Source organism: Peromyscus leucopus, chromosome 16_21, assembly GCF_004664715.2.
Source record: "Peromyscus leucopus breed LL Stock chromosome 16_21, UCI_PerLeu_2.1, whole genome shotgun sequence".
NCBI classification, from domain to species: Eukaryota; Metazoa; Chordata; class Mammalia; order Rodentia; family Cricetidae; genus Peromyscus; species Peromyscus leucopus.
Genome location: NC_051084.1, coordinates 9588698 through 9605519, shown reverse-complemented (window position 1 = coordinate 9605519; position 16822 = coordinate 9588698). Strand labels below are relative to the sequence as shown.

The 16822-nt window shown below is 47.0% G+C and overlaps 1 protein-coding gene across 3 annotated transcripts; it reads left to right on the top strand.

Moving 5' to 3' along the window:
* The first annotated feature begins 6417 nt into the window (after positions 1–6417).
* On the top strand, positions 6418–10578 carry LOC114688790 (H-2 class I histocompatibility antigen, Q10 alpha chain-like). Of its 3 annotated transcripts, XM_028863302.2 has the most exons (7): positions 6428–6638; positions 6841–7107; positions 7280–7555; positions 9073–9348; positions 9475–9591; positions 9769–9801; positions 10155–10578. In XM_028863302.2, exons 1-7 carry the CDS (start codon positions 6443–6445, stop codon positions 10157–10159), a joined length of 1170 nt encoding a protein of 389 aa, XP_028719135.1. In that variant the 5' UTR covers positions 6428–6442; the 3' UTR covers positions 10160–10578. The 3 variants fall into 3 exon arrangements, with proteins under 3 accessions (XP_028719138.1, XP_028719135.1, XP_028719134.1); XM_028863301.2 differs by lacking the exon at positions 10155–10578 and having other exon boundaries at positions 9769–10137; XM_028863305.2 differs by lacking the exons at positions 9475–9591; positions 9769–9801; positions 10155–10578 and adding an exon at positions 8225–8275 and having other exon boundaries at positions 6418–6638; positions 9073–9159.
* Positions 10579–16822: the final 6244 nt, after the last annotated feature.

Sequence of the window (16822 nt, the reverse complement as noted above, 5' to 3'; positions counted from 1 at the left end):
TATATTGATACAAATACAGAACTATATTTGTTATAATGTACATATATTTCTACTCTTATTTGAAATATTTGTATATTGATACAAATGTAAATTAATATCTGTCATACTTTATGTATGTTCTACTTCTGTTTAGGATATTCGGTATATTGATATATATTTAAGATTATTGTCATATTGCATATCGCACTATATATTCATACCTCTGTTATAAATATCTTGTGTATTGTCACAATTTTGAAGTCATTGTTCTTCACCATACATTTGCTTATAGACTGTTTACCTTGTTTACATGAAGCCTTAGTCCTTAGGTTATTTCAGTAGATAAGACTTATAGATTTATAGTCACCTATGCCTGTCATCTCTATAGTTACATTAGTTAGGTTATCCAGATTTACAGATACATAGGTCAGATGGACAGGTAATCTTCAAACACTTCATAGACCTAGAGAATATGGCATTTAAATAACTTAGAATTCTGTTGACATGAGACACAATTGCTCCTGGCTGCACCAATTTGATCCTGAGAGAATGTTGGGCTTCTAAGACATTTCCATTTGGAAGTTTGTCTTCTTGGCACAAAATGGCCTACTGGGCAAAGAACTGCCCTTGCCTTGACGGCTGACAGTACAAATGCAATGCTGTCCTTCCTGGACAAGCGTGACACAAGGAAAGTGACCACTGTACTCTGCCAAGACAGGGTAAGATGGTCTTTCAGAATTCCTGCTTCTGAAGATGGTCTGTCAGATACTCTAGGCCTGTAGCCAATTTGAATGCACCAACAATGCTGAGAAACATTAGGTGACTGTCCAGGCTGCCAGCTGTCTCTGTCTACTCTTGCAAGACTCCCGAAAGTTGCTTGAATCCATCTTCCATTTCTCAGGTACCATTATGTTCCTTCTCAGGTCTTTGATGGGATTGAAGACTAGCAGTTATAGTTACAACTTAGTATATATAATATCTTAGATAGAACATATTAAGTATTAGATTCAGGTTCTTTAGGATAGGACACCTTTTGGAATGATCTTTATAACATGCCATTTACCTATGCTCTATACTTCTCTGGATTTTAGTATGTGTTTCTTGCTTGATATTGTTTGCATTGGTTGTAGTTCCATCTTATCTAGGTCATTATCCCTCATCATTCCTGGACAATATTTGATAACCGTTCCTTTGTATATAGTCTTGTACTAGTTTAGAACCTTCTTATTTAGACAAAAAGGGGGAGATGTAGTGGGTAGCTATTCCAGCTTGGTTCTGGAAGTTCCAACTCCCAATGAGACTCTGGCAAATGTCATGCCTATGAGGCAGGGCCAAGGGAGGCGTCTGGAGATCCGAGATCTGGATGGGCAAGCGCTCTCTCTGTTCCTGGACCCTGGACGGTGGAGGTTGACTGAGCAGAGCTCCAGAGAACACCGCTGGATTGCGATACACCTTCCCCAGACCCCCACAACCTATCTATTCCTTCATTTGTAAGTCATCCACTAAATAAATCTTCCTTTTAACTACGTGGAGTGGCCTTTATAATTTTCCCCAATATTCCCCCCTTTGTCTAAATAAAAAGGTTTTAACTCTGACATAATAAAACTATATACAATAAGAACTACTACCAGGTAAGAATTACATTTACAATGTCCAGTCCATTTGTATTTGGCGTATTTGGGGAAAATGCTCCATTATTTATTCTATCTTGATGAGTCCAAGGTTCTGTACCTAATTTACCTTTTATCATAACTAAGGAAAATTGCAACTATAACTATCTAGTCTTTAACTCCCTCAAAGACACCAGAAGGATATAATATTACCTGAGTAAACAGGAAGTACAATGCAAGCCATTTCCAACCCTATAGAAATGTCAGATATCTGGCTGCCTGGACAGTCACCTCAAGGTTCTTCTGCAATGCTGGGACAAACATCTTTGGCCTACAGGCTTATAATATCTGTCAGACTTTTCAGTGAAGCAGGAATTTTGAAGGACTGTCCTCCCTTGTTTTGGCAAAGTTCAGCAGTCACTTTCCTGTGTGTCATGCAGAATGCCTGACAGATAACGTCTCTGAAGCAGGAATTTGAAGGATTATCTTGGCAAAGTTCAACTGTCTTTTTTGTGTCCTGCTTGTATAGTTTGTATAGCATTGTCAGCAATCAATACAAGAGCAGTCTCTTGCCCACATGGGTAGTTTGCCACATTGAAAGAAAACACTATACAGAGTTTCTTCAATGCCCATCATCCTTTTTGAAGTAAACTCATAATGCCAGGAGGAGAAATGTCTCAATGTCGTGAAAAGCCCCATGTTATTAAAACTTTTTTTCCAAGAGACGGTTTCTTCATGTAGTTTTGGTACCTGTCCTGGATTTTGCTCTGTAGACCATGCTGGCCTCAAACTCACAGAGATCCACCTGCCTCTGCCTCCCGAGTGCTGGGATTAAAGGCATGTGCCACTACCCCTGGCTTTTTTTTTCTTTTTTTGGTTTTTGAGACAGGGTTTCTCTATGTAGCTTTGTGCCTTTCCTGGAATTCACTCTGTAGCCCAGGTTGGCCTCGAACTCACAGAGATCCTCCTGCCTCTGCCTCCCAAGTGCTGGGATTAAAGGTGTGTGCCATCACCACCAAGCCTTTATTAAAAAAATTTTAAATGACATATTCTGTAGACCTCTGAAATGTTTGAAGACCATCTATCTATCTAAAATATACCTCTGTATAACTTTGAAAACATATCCAACGTGACTATAAGTTTGATAGTTACAGATGACTCTTAACCTGTATTTATTATCCTAAATAGCTTTCAAAGACTAAAACTGTACATGACCTTTTTAAATGAGCTGTATGGGTACAATACCTTAAACAAGAATATATATATATATATATATATATATATATATATATATATATATATATAAACAATATCACCTTAAATCTATATCAGTATATAAAAACACATACCAATGTAAAATATTTGAGACTAGTGGTTCTTTAAAAGCAGACTAAAAATGCACCCTTTTATCTCTTCACTTTTATACTATATCCCCCTTTTTTCCTTCAGAAAGAGATTCTTGAATCTAATTCCTTGTTTAGCTTTTTTTCCTTACCATGACCAACGACAATTTGTAACCAACTTCTCTATAAGATGACAAACATCTATAACCCATCAAATGACCAAAAGCCATCCATCCCACCTCTTGGGAATGTGGACATCATGTTCGCTAGACTGATTCCTGTTACCTGGGGGTGACAGCATCTTTAGGAGACCCTGGGAAATTGGGATAATGGTCAAGTCCTGGGAGAGCTAACTGCATTATTTGTTGTCTGGTCTCTGTGCAATTGGGAAGGCAAGGCTTATCTGAAGTCCTGGCTGGAGTAGTCTGTGAGGCTGGACCATCTCAGCCAGCAGCTTGAAGCTGTTCTGCAGGCAGAACTCTGAGGAAACTGCAACCTGGGCCACCCGTTTTCATTGGTGTCTGGTCCCATTGCTCTGAAAACACATTAACTATTAAAGATAACACACATAACTGCATTAACTCAAGTATGTAACATGCAGTGTGCACGTGTCCGTTAAAGATGACTTTTTTATATTTGAGCAGGTAAAGTCTGTTTGGACTGTAAAACCAAACTGTAATATAAATCTCTGTCCATACCATATGAGAGAATGGCATGTAATAATAAGTCATGAGGACTCTGTAGCCAAGAAGATTTATCATGTCTCATCTCATCTCAGAGTGCTTCCCATGTCAAGGGATCAGCTTACACATCACCTGTCCTGCAGTCTTTTTTGGCTTCCTCCACCATGTCTGCAGCCAAGATACTCAGGAGGTCTTCTGTAAATGAAGGCAGAGATTTCTGTCTCATTCACCTGATCCTGAATACCCGGCATCTGCTTCCCAAATTACTACTCAGAGGCTTATATTAATTATAAATGCCTGGTCATTAGCTGAGGCTTATTACATCACTCGGTCTATTAATCCATGTACTGCCCCAAGGCTTGCAGCCTTCACTTCCATCCCATTTTGTATGCCCGACTTGTTCTCCATCTGGCTCGCAGCTCTTCCAAGTGTGCCCTTCTTTATTACCTCCTTACTTTGTTTTTTCCACCTAACTTTATCCTGCCTGGCTATTGGCCCAAACAGCTCTATTATTAACCAATGAGAGCAACACACATTAACAGCATACAGAAAGGTCATCCCACAGCAGGCTTCCATGGTCAACTCTGATCTCTATTTTATTTATTTATTTTTTTTCTGGTAGGAATCCAGAACCTTTTGTTTCCTGAGGAAACAAAAGCATAACCTCTCTCTCATAACCAACATAACATAATGTCCAGCTTCCATTTTGAAGTTAAGTCATTTTTAAAATATATAGGTTAGTTTAATTTAGCAGTTTCCATAATCCAATGTTTCTTAGCAGCTATTCCTTTTTGTACATTAGCATTTAAAAAAATTTAAAGTTAACAGGAAACCATGTAGGATCCAGACTCCCTGTGTAAGTTCCATCTTTACATGGCTTTTTTTTTTTTTTTAATTTTAGACTTTCTTAAAAGACTTTGCTATTTTTTAAACTATTTTTTCCTGTGAATGTCTTTACCCATTTTGTTTTCTTAAGTCTATGCACATTGTTATATATTAAACACAGTGACCTGTTTAGATTTTTTTTTTCCATCTGAACATGCTTTACTGAGTATCTGTAACCTTTTCTGTCTGCATGGACAAAACCTTAAACCAACCACTCAGCTCAGCTCATGGTACATTGGCGGCTCAAGAACACAAGCAGCTGCCAGGAGACACATCTCTGTGCCGTGCCGGCATGAGAGACATGAGATTAGGAAGCTGCATGTGACTCCATTATTGTGTATTTAGAAACTTTTTTAAGCTTTCTCTCTCTATATATACACACACATACATACACACACACACACACACACACACACACAAGGACCCACAATGCGCACCATTTGTAAGTAGAATTTTATGTCCCACCAGACAGTTCCCAATAACCACACAGAGACTTATTATTAATTATGAATTCATGGCCTATAGCTTAGGCTTGTTTATAACTATAACTTAAATCTATAACTTAAGCCCATAACTAAAATTAACCCATATTTCTTTTCTATGTTCTACCAAGTGGCTCTGTACTTTTCCTCGGTATAATATGTTCATCTTGCTTCTCTCCCCATCTCCTGGAGACTCCACCCTTCTTCTTAACATTCTCTTTGCCCTGATAATCCTGCCCAGCTATTGGCTGATAGCTTTTTATTGAACCAATGCAAGTGACATTTCTTCACATTGTGCAAAAAGATTATTCCACAACACACCAGGAGAGACACACAGGCAGACTCTGCTGCCTTCTCTTCCTCTCCTCACCCTCCTCTTCCTTCCTCTCTTCAGACTCTGGATCTAAAGTCACTACTGGAATACAATGGCAAGAACAAGCAGGTTGGGATACAGTGGAGAGATGCTTCTCTTTAAAGCAGAGGTGCTGGCCTGCAAGCACCACACAGACTCCCACAGAGACCAGGCTCCTGTGTTCACCTGCAGGGGGCGGCTCAGAAATCTCACCTGTAAATAGAGACTTTGCCTTTTCACTCAGGATCCTATCTTCACAGTGCGGTGCTTACACTCAGACTCCTAGTTTTCTCCCAGATGATCATCTGTGGCTCCAGGTGGTTGTAATAATAAAGCAGAATAATGATAGTAGTGTAGTATTAGAAGTTACACAATCCATGGCACTCTCCCTCTGACATTTTCTCACACTTTATAAGCTCGTGAGATGAGGGAGATGAATGTTACAGGCCTGTGGGACCCTGAATCTGGTAAAAGTTGGCTTCTGAGTTTCTTAGGCCTGTGCAGTGTGGGACACTGGGCAGAGGATAATTCTCATGCAGTGGTACACACGGGGGATTCAAGGTTTCATCCCTGTTCAGTAGTGAGGAGCTAAATTAAATTTATAAATATCTTCTTTCTGTGGATGTTGACTTGATGTCTTCAAATCCCAGCCACACATAACTGAAGTAGAAAGTGAAAGCAGAGGTGAGTAGAGACTCTAGCACGGAGAGTCACATGTAACACACAGTGTGTCAAAAGTGCTTGAGCAGAGCTGTGAAAACTCCAGTCACCTCCCGATGCAGGTGTCCACGGCAGCCCCACACCCTCACCAGGACTCCGACAGCACCTGTTTCCGTGAACATTCATTTCAAGTGCTGTGTGTATTTTATCTGGAAACTTCGTGCTCTTAGGTTTCATCCTGACTAACCTGAGGAGACAGTTGTCCTCAGGCAGGTCAGAGACACCGTGACAAACAGCGCTCCGTCCCGCAGCACAGGATTCAGCAAAGTCTCAGTCCCCAGGCAGTGAGGTCTGGGGTGGGAGCCCAGGGCTGGGGATCCCCCAGATCCCCAGTTTCACTTCTCCAGCTCCTGACCTGTGTCCAGTCCTTCTGCCCAGACAATGATGGATGACAAGTGTCCTGTTCTCACCCCCATTGGATGACGAGATCCCGGAGAACCAATCAGCGTCGCCGCAGTCACGGGTTATAAAGTCCACGCAGCCCGCGGATCTCAGACGCCCCGGTTGCCAGATGGGGGCGATGGCTCCGCGCACGCTGCTCCTGTTACTGGCGGCCGCCCTGGCCCCCACCCGGACCCGCGCGGGTGAGTGCGGGGTCGGGAGGGAAACGACTCTGCGGGGAGGGCGGGGGCGGCCCCGGGGAAGCCGCGTCCCCGCGTCGCCCAGCCAGACCCTCCCGCCCTTCTCCAGCGCGTACCGAGCCCCGCGCCCTGCTCCCCTCCCGGCCCGCGCACCCGCCCGGGGTCCCGGGAGGAGGGTCGGGGTCTCACCGAGCGCCGCCCCCAGGCTCGCACTCGCTGCGGTTTTGCCACACCATCGTGTCCCGGCCCGGCCTCGGGGATCCCCGGTACATGGAAGTCGGCTACGTGGACGACACGCAGTTCGTGCGCTTCGACAGCGACGCGGAGACTCCGAGGATGGAGCCGCTGGCGCCGTGGGTGGAGCAGGAGCCCGAGTATTTGCTGAGGGAGACGCGGAGAGCCAAGGGCTGGGAACAGACTTTCCGAGGAAACCTGAGGACCCTGCTGGACTACTACAACCAGAGCGAGGGCGGTGAGTGATCCTTCCATGTCCCTACGTACTGGCAAGAGTCTCCTGGGGTCTCAAGGTTCAGGAGGAGAGTCATGGACCTGGACCCCGTTTCACTTTCAGTTTAGGGGAGTCCGCAGGTGGGCGGGGCCGCGGGGCGGGCCGGTGGGCGGGGCTGACCGCCAGGTCCCTGCAGGCTCTCACACCTACCAGCGTAGGTGTGGCTGTCACATCGGGTCCAATGGGCAATTCCTCCGTGGGTACAGCCAGGACGCCTACGACGGCCGCGATTACATCGCCCTGAACGACGACCTGACGACGTGGACGGCGGCGGACACGGCGGCGCAGATCACCAGGCGCAAGTGGGAGCAGGCTGGTGAGGCAGAGAGACACAGGGCCTACCTGAAAGATGAGTGCGTGGAGTGGCTGCGCAGATACCTGGAGAACGGGAAGGACGCGCTGCAGCGCACAGGTGCAGGGCCGCGGGCAGCTCCTCCCTCTGCCCTGGGCCTGGGCTCGGTCCTGGGGAAGAAGAAACCCCTCAGCTGGGGTCATGCCCCTGTCTCAGGGCAGACAGTGTCCCTGGGTCTCCTGATCCAGCATGGCAGGGACTGCACTGATCCCCAGGCTCAGCCTTCTCCCTGGACAGCTGCAAATCTGTCTCAGAGGAGGGAGAGGAGATCCCGACCTAACCACAGTGGCTCCTGCAGTCTGCAGCCGCTGTCAGCCATGGCCTCTCCAGGCCGGGGTCTCTGCCCACACCAGGGTCTGTGGAAACTGAGTCCTGTCATCTGAGTGTGTCAGCCTTACACACCAGGACCGGAAGTCTCCTTTACCTGATGGGAGACATAGACGCCCCTACCCTAGGCTGGTTCACCCACTTTCTAGAACCTTCCAAAAATACATTCTTCCGTATCCCTGTGGGTGAGGTTATCATCCCTCACACACCCCAATTCTATCCATTCCTGGAACTGTCGTGTGAGCATTTATAGTGTGCCCTGAAAAACTCCTAAATCGTGGAGTTGCATTTCTTTCTTTCTTTCTTTTCTTTTTTTTAGATATTATTTTGCGTTGAGACAGTTTTTCTTCTTCACTGGGGTGATATTGTTTCTTCCTCTGCTTGTATTATTTTTTGTTTCAGTCTCTACAGGTGCCAGGGGAGACCGCTAATCTGCATAATTAGACAAGTTAGGTCAGTGTTCCCTTTAATCAAGAACGATTCCTATGCGTTTAGACTATTTTCTGCCATATTAACATCCAGAGCCCTCCTGCTCTCTCTTGGCCCCAACAAGTCACAGTGTTGCCCCAGTGGATTAGGAATTGAACTTCCTCAGAGACAGGGTCTTCTGCAGCTCCAGGACAGGAGTGACAGGGACGATCCACACACCCCTGTGAGCACCGCTGTGTCCCAGGGAGTGCTGCCCTGGGCTCCACAGCACACTTCCAGGGCTCCTGGTGACAATACCTTGTGTCTTGTCCCCCAGAGGCAGGGCTTGGGAGTCATTTTCTCTGGCTGAGTGTCAGAGGTTCACCACATTTCTGCTGCACACTTTGGTGATGGCTGTTCACTGGACAGACAGTTATGCTGGTCAGCAAGATGGCACAGTGATTGTGCTCAGTGGTGCAGCAGAGTTGGTGCACCTTCATGTAGCTTGTACTTGATTTCTTGTTTTGATATGAATTTAAATACATGCAGAAATTAATTATTTTCCTTTCGTTCTATTCTTTTACTACCTAACTAATGCTGTAGAACATCACATGAGGAAGTCCATGCTGACCTGCTGGCTCATGTGGATTCCCTCTTAGCTACTGAGTCCCCCCAAAAAATGTGCAGTTCTGTGATGAGGGGATCAACTCTACCTGAGGTCACTAGTGTGATGACAGAATTGTCCAAACAGACACAGTTTAGTGTCAGCATTGGTTTAACTTTGTCTTTGCAGATTTCAGTTTATCTTGTTAATTGTGGGATTTCTTAAATCTTCCACACAGATCCGCCAAAGACACATGTGACCCATCACCCAACACTAAAAGGAGATATCACCCTGAGGTGCTGGGCCCTGGGCTTCTACCCTGCTGAGATCTTCATGACCTGGGAGAGGGATGGGGAGGAACAGACTCAGGACATGGAGCTGGTGGAGACCAGGCCTGCAGGGGATGGAACCTTCCAGAAGTGGGCAGCTGTGGTGGTGCCTTCTGGGGAGGAGCAGAGATACACATGCCATGTGCACCATGAAGGGCTGTCTGAGCCCCTCACCCTGAAATGGGGTAAGGAGGGTATGGGTGCAGAGCTGGGGTCAGGGGAAGCTGGAGCCTTCTGCAGAATCTGAGCAGGGTCAGGGCTGACAGCTGGGTTCATGACCCTCACCTCTTTTCCTGTCCTTCCCTTCCCAGAGCCTCCTCAGTCCACTGTCCCCATCATGGCAAACATTGTTGTTCTGGTTCTCCTTGGAGCTGTGGCCATCATTGGAGCTGTGGTGGCTGTTGTGAAGATGAGGAGGAGAAACACAGGTAGGAAAGGTCAGGTCTGGTTCTCTCTCAGCCCCTTTTAGAAGTGTGCTCTGCCTCACTAATGGGAAACATCCACACCCCTCATTGCTCCTGTCTCTAACCTGGGTCTGTGGTCAGTTCTGGAAACTTCCTAGGGTCGGGGTCTTCCCTGGTCTCTCACAGTTTTTCTTCTCACAGGTAGAAGAAGAGAGAACTATGCTCCGTTTCCATGTAAGTGTGGGGAGCACGATTGTCCCTGAAGCCATTGAAGTGACTGGAGATTTTGATGAGTTCTGGCAATCCATGATAGCTCCTTCAGGGAAATCTTTGGGGCCCTGTTTTTATGTTCGTGTGTGTGTGTGTGTGTGTGTGTGTGTGTGTGTGTGTGTGTTACTCTGGGTAGGGACAGTGGCCAGAGCTCTGATGTGTCTCACTCAGGCTGTAAAGGTTAAACTCTGGGGACCTGATTTGGGGAGGGAAAGTGGACATGATTGGGGTTCAGGGACTTCCAGAATCACCTCTGAGTGAGTGGTGGGTTTTGGGATGTTGTCTTCAGAGTGATTGTTCATGACTCTTGTTTGTAGTGTGAAGACAGCTGCCCATCCTGACAGAGTGACAGAGATGTGCTCAGGTCTCTCCTGTGACGTCCTGAGCCCCTCAGTTCACTCTCAGCAACAGTGTCTTATGTTCCCTGTGACCCTGTGGACTCAATGTGAAGAACTGGGGAGCCCAGCCCCCCCTGCACGCCAGGACCCTGTCCCTGCACTGCCTGTGTTCCCTTCCACAGCCAACCTTCCTGGTCCAGCTGGCAGGAGGGGACATCTCCATTCTGTCACCTCCATGCTGCCCTGAGCTGCAGCCCCTGACTCCCCACTGAAAATAAGAATCTGAATGTGAACTTGATGTTCACGTCCTTGATCTGACAGGGGGATTGATGGGTAAATTAAAGGATTGAAATACTTAGAGCTTGTGGAGGAAATAAATGGCATTATGGAGAACCTTCCAGAATCTGTGTTCATTATGCTGTGTGTATCTGATGGACAAGATGAGGCTGTGGGAGCTGAGTGTGAACAGGACTGTGCCCAGGTGGAGCTCAGTCCATTGTTGGCTGTGACATGGCCACTCCTCAGCTCTGTCACCTCCTGGCTCTGTTCTCTTCATCACTTGAACCACATGCTGAGAGTCTGTGATCACAGGGACACTGGGATGACAGAGCCTTGTCCTGTCCCCAGGATTGTGAGCAGCCAGGGCTGCTGTGACAGGTCAGCCTGGGCTCTGACCTGGCCATGGCTCTTCACCCCGTCTTCTCTGTTTATTTCTTGTCTTTTTAGTTTGTATGGAGGACTAGGCCTGTTCTTGTTCCTGTGATTATTACCTGCCTCCTTATCCCTTGGGTCCCTGAGTGACAGCATTAAGAGGTGTTTGTCCATCCTTGTCCCCCAAGGCCCAGCTAAGCCCCTGACTCAGGAGACTGTGGGCTGAGGAGATGAACTTCAGTCTTCTGAGCTTCTGCCTCCTTCCAGGCCCCTCCCTGGAGGTTCTCTCCTTCCCCATCTTTCAGAATCTAACCCGGGTTGTAGGATGGGTAGAGAGGAGGGATCCACAGGGTCTCATCTCAGTCTGTCCTGTTGGAGCTGGGTTCTGCCCAAGGTCCCCTCCCACTCCCTGGCTCTGTGAATCCTGGTGCTGCCCCCAGTGGTGACTCAAGGATTTACAGGCTGAATCTACTCTAGATTTAAGTTTATTTAAAAGAAATAATCCCAAGCACTGAAGATTTGGCTGAGGGGTTAAGAGCACTTGCTGCTCCTGCAGAGGACCCGGGTTCAGATCCCAGCACCCACACCATGGCTCACACCGTCCATATCTCCTGTTCCATGGCTTCCACTGCCCCTGTGGACACCAGATAGGCACATGGTACAAACACATACAGCCAAGAAAAACACTCATAGACATACAATTAATGAACCTTTTATAAAATAGATTGTGGGAACACCAGAAATGGAAATTACTTCACCCCTGCTCCGGTTGAAGCCCCTGCAGTTTTCTAGGTTTGTGACCTTGAGTCAGGAGTCCAGGAGTTTAGCTGAGATGTTTGAATACCAAGAAGGTGACAATCTCTGTCATGATGCAGCCATCTTTGTCTTGTGAGGGATGGTGACTTCCAGTGCCTGGGACCCAGCAAACATTCATACTCAAGAAACTTTTGATGAATGAATAAAAAATAAATAGGATCATGGATCAAAGACAGGCAGGTGGAGAGGGAGGGAGGGCTTTGCTGAGGGGAAGCTCAGGTGCCTCTGACCTCAGTGTGAGGGGACCTGGTGCTGCACTGGACACACCAGCATGTGGCCTGAGGTTGTATTAATCAAGGGAGCTTCTGTAGAAGAGGGAGGTGAGGGTGTGAATTCTCCTCTAGACTGAAACATCCCTGCTGGAGCCAGGAGGAGCCGAGGAGGCTCAGGAAACACAAGAAGCTACAGGTTCCCGGAGCTGACACAATGTAGCACTTCCCTCTCAGGGTTAAACCAGCTGCAGTTCCTGAGGGAGAGGAGACTGTTGAGTGGAGCTGCTGGGAGCTGAGCAGGGGACTGCAGTGATGCAGCTGTGTGAGTGACATGCACACTGGGGTGGACAGTTCAATGTTATCCCCTGACTCACCCAGGCTCCTGTGAGTGACCAGTGAGCTCAGGGTTCAGCAAGCTGACCCTGGATGGATGTTTTCCTTGGTCAGCTGTCACTGCCTCCATTTGGGGTAGAGTAAATCCACTCCTCAAGCAGAGGACACAGCAGTGTCCATTGTGATCAGCCCACAGTGTCTGTTCCAGATGTGAGATGAAGTCCTGTTTCTAAGACACACTGGGGAGTGATACAGAGTTGCTGGTCTCCTGGAGCAAGTGCTGTGGTGGGAAGATGCCTGTGATACAGTGTAAGGGAATCAACAAGGATAGGTTGTGTGGGGAGGTGAGGGCAGAAGGGAAGGTGTCCAGAGTGCAGGGGAGAGGAACAGAGAGGAAAGCTATTGTTTTTTAGATTTATTTTTTATTCACTTATTTATTTTTTTTTTTAGTGTGGCATACTGGCACATACTTTATTCCTAGCACTTTGAAGGCAGAGGAAGGTGAATCTCTGTGACTTCAAGTCTAGCCTCGTCTACATAGTGACACCATCTCAAATTTTATTTTTTTTAATTATGTTTGTGTTAATTACTTTTCTGTTGCTATGATAAAACACCATGACCAAAGCAACATTTAGAAGGGTTTCTTTGGGCTGCAGCTCCAATGGATAAGAGTGCATCACAGCAGACAATCAAGGCCAGAGCTGCAGGCATGGTGGGGGAGCAGGAAGCTGAGAGCTCACATCTTCAGTTACAAACAGGAAGCAGAGACAGCAACATGGAGGCAGATGGTTTGACTCTCACAGCCCCTCCTCCCAGTAACACACTTTCTCCAGCAAGTCACAGCTCTTAAACCTCCACCTCCCCAAATAGCACTGTGGTGTTATTGTGCTCCTCAAAATATTGTGCATTCTAATAAACTTATCTGGGGTCAGAGAACAGAAAAGCCACTAGATATAGAGGCCAGAAAATAGTGGCACACACGCCTTTAATCCTAGCCTTCCAAAGGCAGAGATATATAAGACTTTGGAGATATATAAATGACACATTTCAGATTTCATTCTCTGACTATCCTGATGCTTTGTTGAGGCTCCAAGGATTCATAATTTTGCTCTCATAAAGTCCACCACTGTTATATTGATAACATGTCTAAGAGTTTGTCTATTAAGAAGGTTCTTATAAGCTTCAGGAGATCACGCCGGCGGCGGCGGTGGCGTGAGATCAACATTTGCCAACACCCACAAGCCAAGAAGGACTGGGAGGAATACGACCTGACTGCAGTTTATATCGCCCACTCACAAATTTTCTTTTTCTTCTCTGGGGGTGGGGTCAGACTGCCCACAATTACAAAATTTATTGGAGGGAGGAAAGCGTAGGATGCCCCTATTCTGACTGCACAGTTCATGACGCCATTTCTTCTGCTAAGGGACAGGTAACTGGAAGAGAATGGAATGGCCCAAGCCAAAATGCTGTCTTCTTGCCCCTTGTGGCTGGAATTTCCCTCACCACCTCCCTGGTCTCTGCAGGCTGGGCAGGAGGAGCCTTGGGTCATTCCCTCATAACAACAGCTCTCCTATCCAAACAGCTTCAGGTAGCAATTGGGGTTCTGCAGCACCCCTGTCCTCCCCCCAGAGGCAGCTAACCTCCCTTGCACAGGTTGCCCTACAAACCGACGGGCCTTGGACCTGCAGACAGCAGAAAAGGTTGGGACATGCCTTTTTCTGAGGGAAGAGTGTTGTTATTATATCAATGAGTCTGGAGTTGTAGAAACCCAGATAAATAAGCTACATAAATTTAGCCTAGAGCTACATAAGCAGTGATTCTCTGCCTCGGCAGATGACTGGTGGAGATCATCCATGTTCTCCCTTTTGATTCCTCTCACAGGACCATTAGTCACCATTTTGTTATTGGTAACTTTGGGTCCTTTTGTAATTTGCAGGCTAACCCGATTCATCAAAAAACAAATAGACTCCCTGGCATCCAAACCTATACAGGTCCATTATTGTCGGCTTCATCTTGCCGATCAAGGCCACTCAGAGCCTTTCAACGATGACTGTCCTTTGGGAACTGCATGAAAACCCAGAAACATGCAAGCTTGGCCACTTGGGAAGAGCTTGGGTACCAAGGAAGGTGCGAGGCCAGGGGCACTGCAGGGGGAGGACCAAGCTTTCTGCCTCTGGGTCCCCCAGGAATATCCCTGATTGCATAGGGGTTGGCGTCTAAGGATGAATACATCCAGGGACCCTCCTCCAGCAAAAGACACCTATGATAAACCGAGAGGATCAGGGCAATGTTTCCCCTCCTTGGTTAACGCCCATCGCCACCAGGCGAATTTGTAGCGCCACCTTGGCCCTTCATAAATAATTAAAAGGGAGGAGATCAAGGGAGCCATAAGCCTAAGCGACCCTTGACACACATGCTGCCATATTTGGGCTTCTCTCCTCTTTTCTTAGATCTAGGCCTTGCTTAAGTCTCCATAGCACCAGAACCTCTTCCCACAGATACCAGAACCTCTTCTCAGATATCAGGTGAATGAGCTGCAGTTAAGCAATTAGACAGTTAGACAAGGGTAGATAGATAACCTTCAGAGCAACATTTCCTGCTGGCCGAACAGCCCATAACTAAGTCCCTTCCTGCTTGCAACCCCAATAATTAAGTCCCTTCCTGCTTGCAACCCCCATAATTAAGTTCCTTCCTGCTCACAACCCCCTTTGCCTACCTATATATGCCTTGAGAGTAAAATAAAATTTTGGAGCTTGATCAGACGTCCTGTCTTGCTCTCATTCTTTGTGTCTCTTGTCCCTTTCATTCGCCGGCCCTCCCTTTAGGTCCCCGTTTGAAGACCCTGCTGGCCGGGGCAACCCAAGGCAACGCTGCTACTCCTCAGGGCAGTAAACGCCTTTCCCAATGTCAGGGTGGCCGGCTGTCCTGTGAGCCAATTCCAGGAATGCAGAGAACCTTCAAACGCAAAAGTCCAAACCCACTGGTCTCCAAGGGGACCATCGAGATGGCTCAGCGGGTGAAGGGGCTTGTCCCCAAGCTTCATGACCTGAGCTTGATCCAGGGAAGCCACATGAAGGGAAGAACCAACTCCCCGAAGTTATCCTCTGAGCCTCACACAGGCATCATGACACACCCATCCCCTCACAGAAATAGGAAATCAATGTAACGAAAATGAAGAAAAGGAAACAAGATTTCATGTTAAAGAACACAGAAACACAAGTGCATACATTGTGTCCAGTTCCTCCAGACTTTCAGTGGGTGAATTTGCCTGTGTCCAAAACCCACACTGTGAGGAGAAACCGTCAGTACTTAAAGTGAAGCCATACAAAGATAATCAAGGAAATGTTAAACTATTTTAGGTGTTTATAGTATTACTGTGTGTGTGTGTGGTGTGCAAATGAGGGCATGCACGAGCCGTGTGTGCGCGCGCGCGTTTGCGTTTGTGTGTCTGTGTGTGCATGTGTGTGTGTGTGTGTATGTGTGTGCGTGTGTGTGTATGTATGTGCGTGTGTGTGTGTGTGTGTGTGTGTGTGTGTGTAGTCAGAAGAAAACTTAGGAAGCCAGTTCTCTCTTCCCACTGTGGGTTCTGGGGACTGAACTCACGTGGTCAGACTTGGTGGCAAACCCTTGTACACACAGAGTCATCTCTGATGCCCATCCAGTGTGCCACCCCCCTAGTTTTGTAGGTGTTGAGGAATTGAACCCAGGGCCTGGGTGTACAAGGTGGGAACTCTATTCACTGACCCACATTTCCAATATATGGGGGGAAAATCTCAAAGGACAGGTTTTCTGGTTATTTCAAAAACTAGCACTAAAGCTTTGGGATAAAGATGAATCAGAAACAAATAAAAAAAAAAAAAAAAAAAAAAAACAAAAAAAAAAAAAAAAAGATGTAATCAGAGGCCACAAATTAAAACATAGACATGGATAGAGTATAAGAAGCACTTTGTCAACACACCCAGTTAAGCTGGGGACCTTCCAGGAGAACTTGGCCACCTGGAAAGTTCCATGTGTGAGTTGTGTTCACATTGTGTTGGTGCTGGAGGACACCAGACCTTCCTGTAGAGTGCACACAGTGGGGACAGACTCCTTCTCTTTGATCAGTGTGTACATGGCTTGGACTCTGACCCTGAGAACACACAGCTTCTCCTTTCAAACTCTCTCTGCAGGGGGTCGGGGGTATTGGTGGTTCAGGCCCTGAGTGAGGCCCTGAGCTGCAGAAAAAAGAATCACAGAAAACTCAGAATGAAAATGAAGATGATGTCACTTCGATGGATAAGTATGGGACCGGGGAGATTGCTCATGGATAAAGAGAGCTCACTGCTCCTCCAGAGGACCTGGGTTAGGGTCTCAGCTCACACCTTCCTGTAAGAAGGGAAAATGCTACCCTCTTCTGGCTTTCTGGGGCACTGCAGTCACATGGTTCATGGACATACATGCTGGAAAAACACCCAGACACATAGAAATAAATATTTTTTAAAAGAAAGAAAAATAAACAGAGGGAAATGAGATTTCTCTAAAGACAGACCTCCCTGAACAGTACTGGGGGTCGTTACAGCACCAGGGGTCACCTCCAAGCCCCTCCTACACGACTCCAGGGTCCCCTGCACTAGATGTTCACACTGGTCCTGGAGA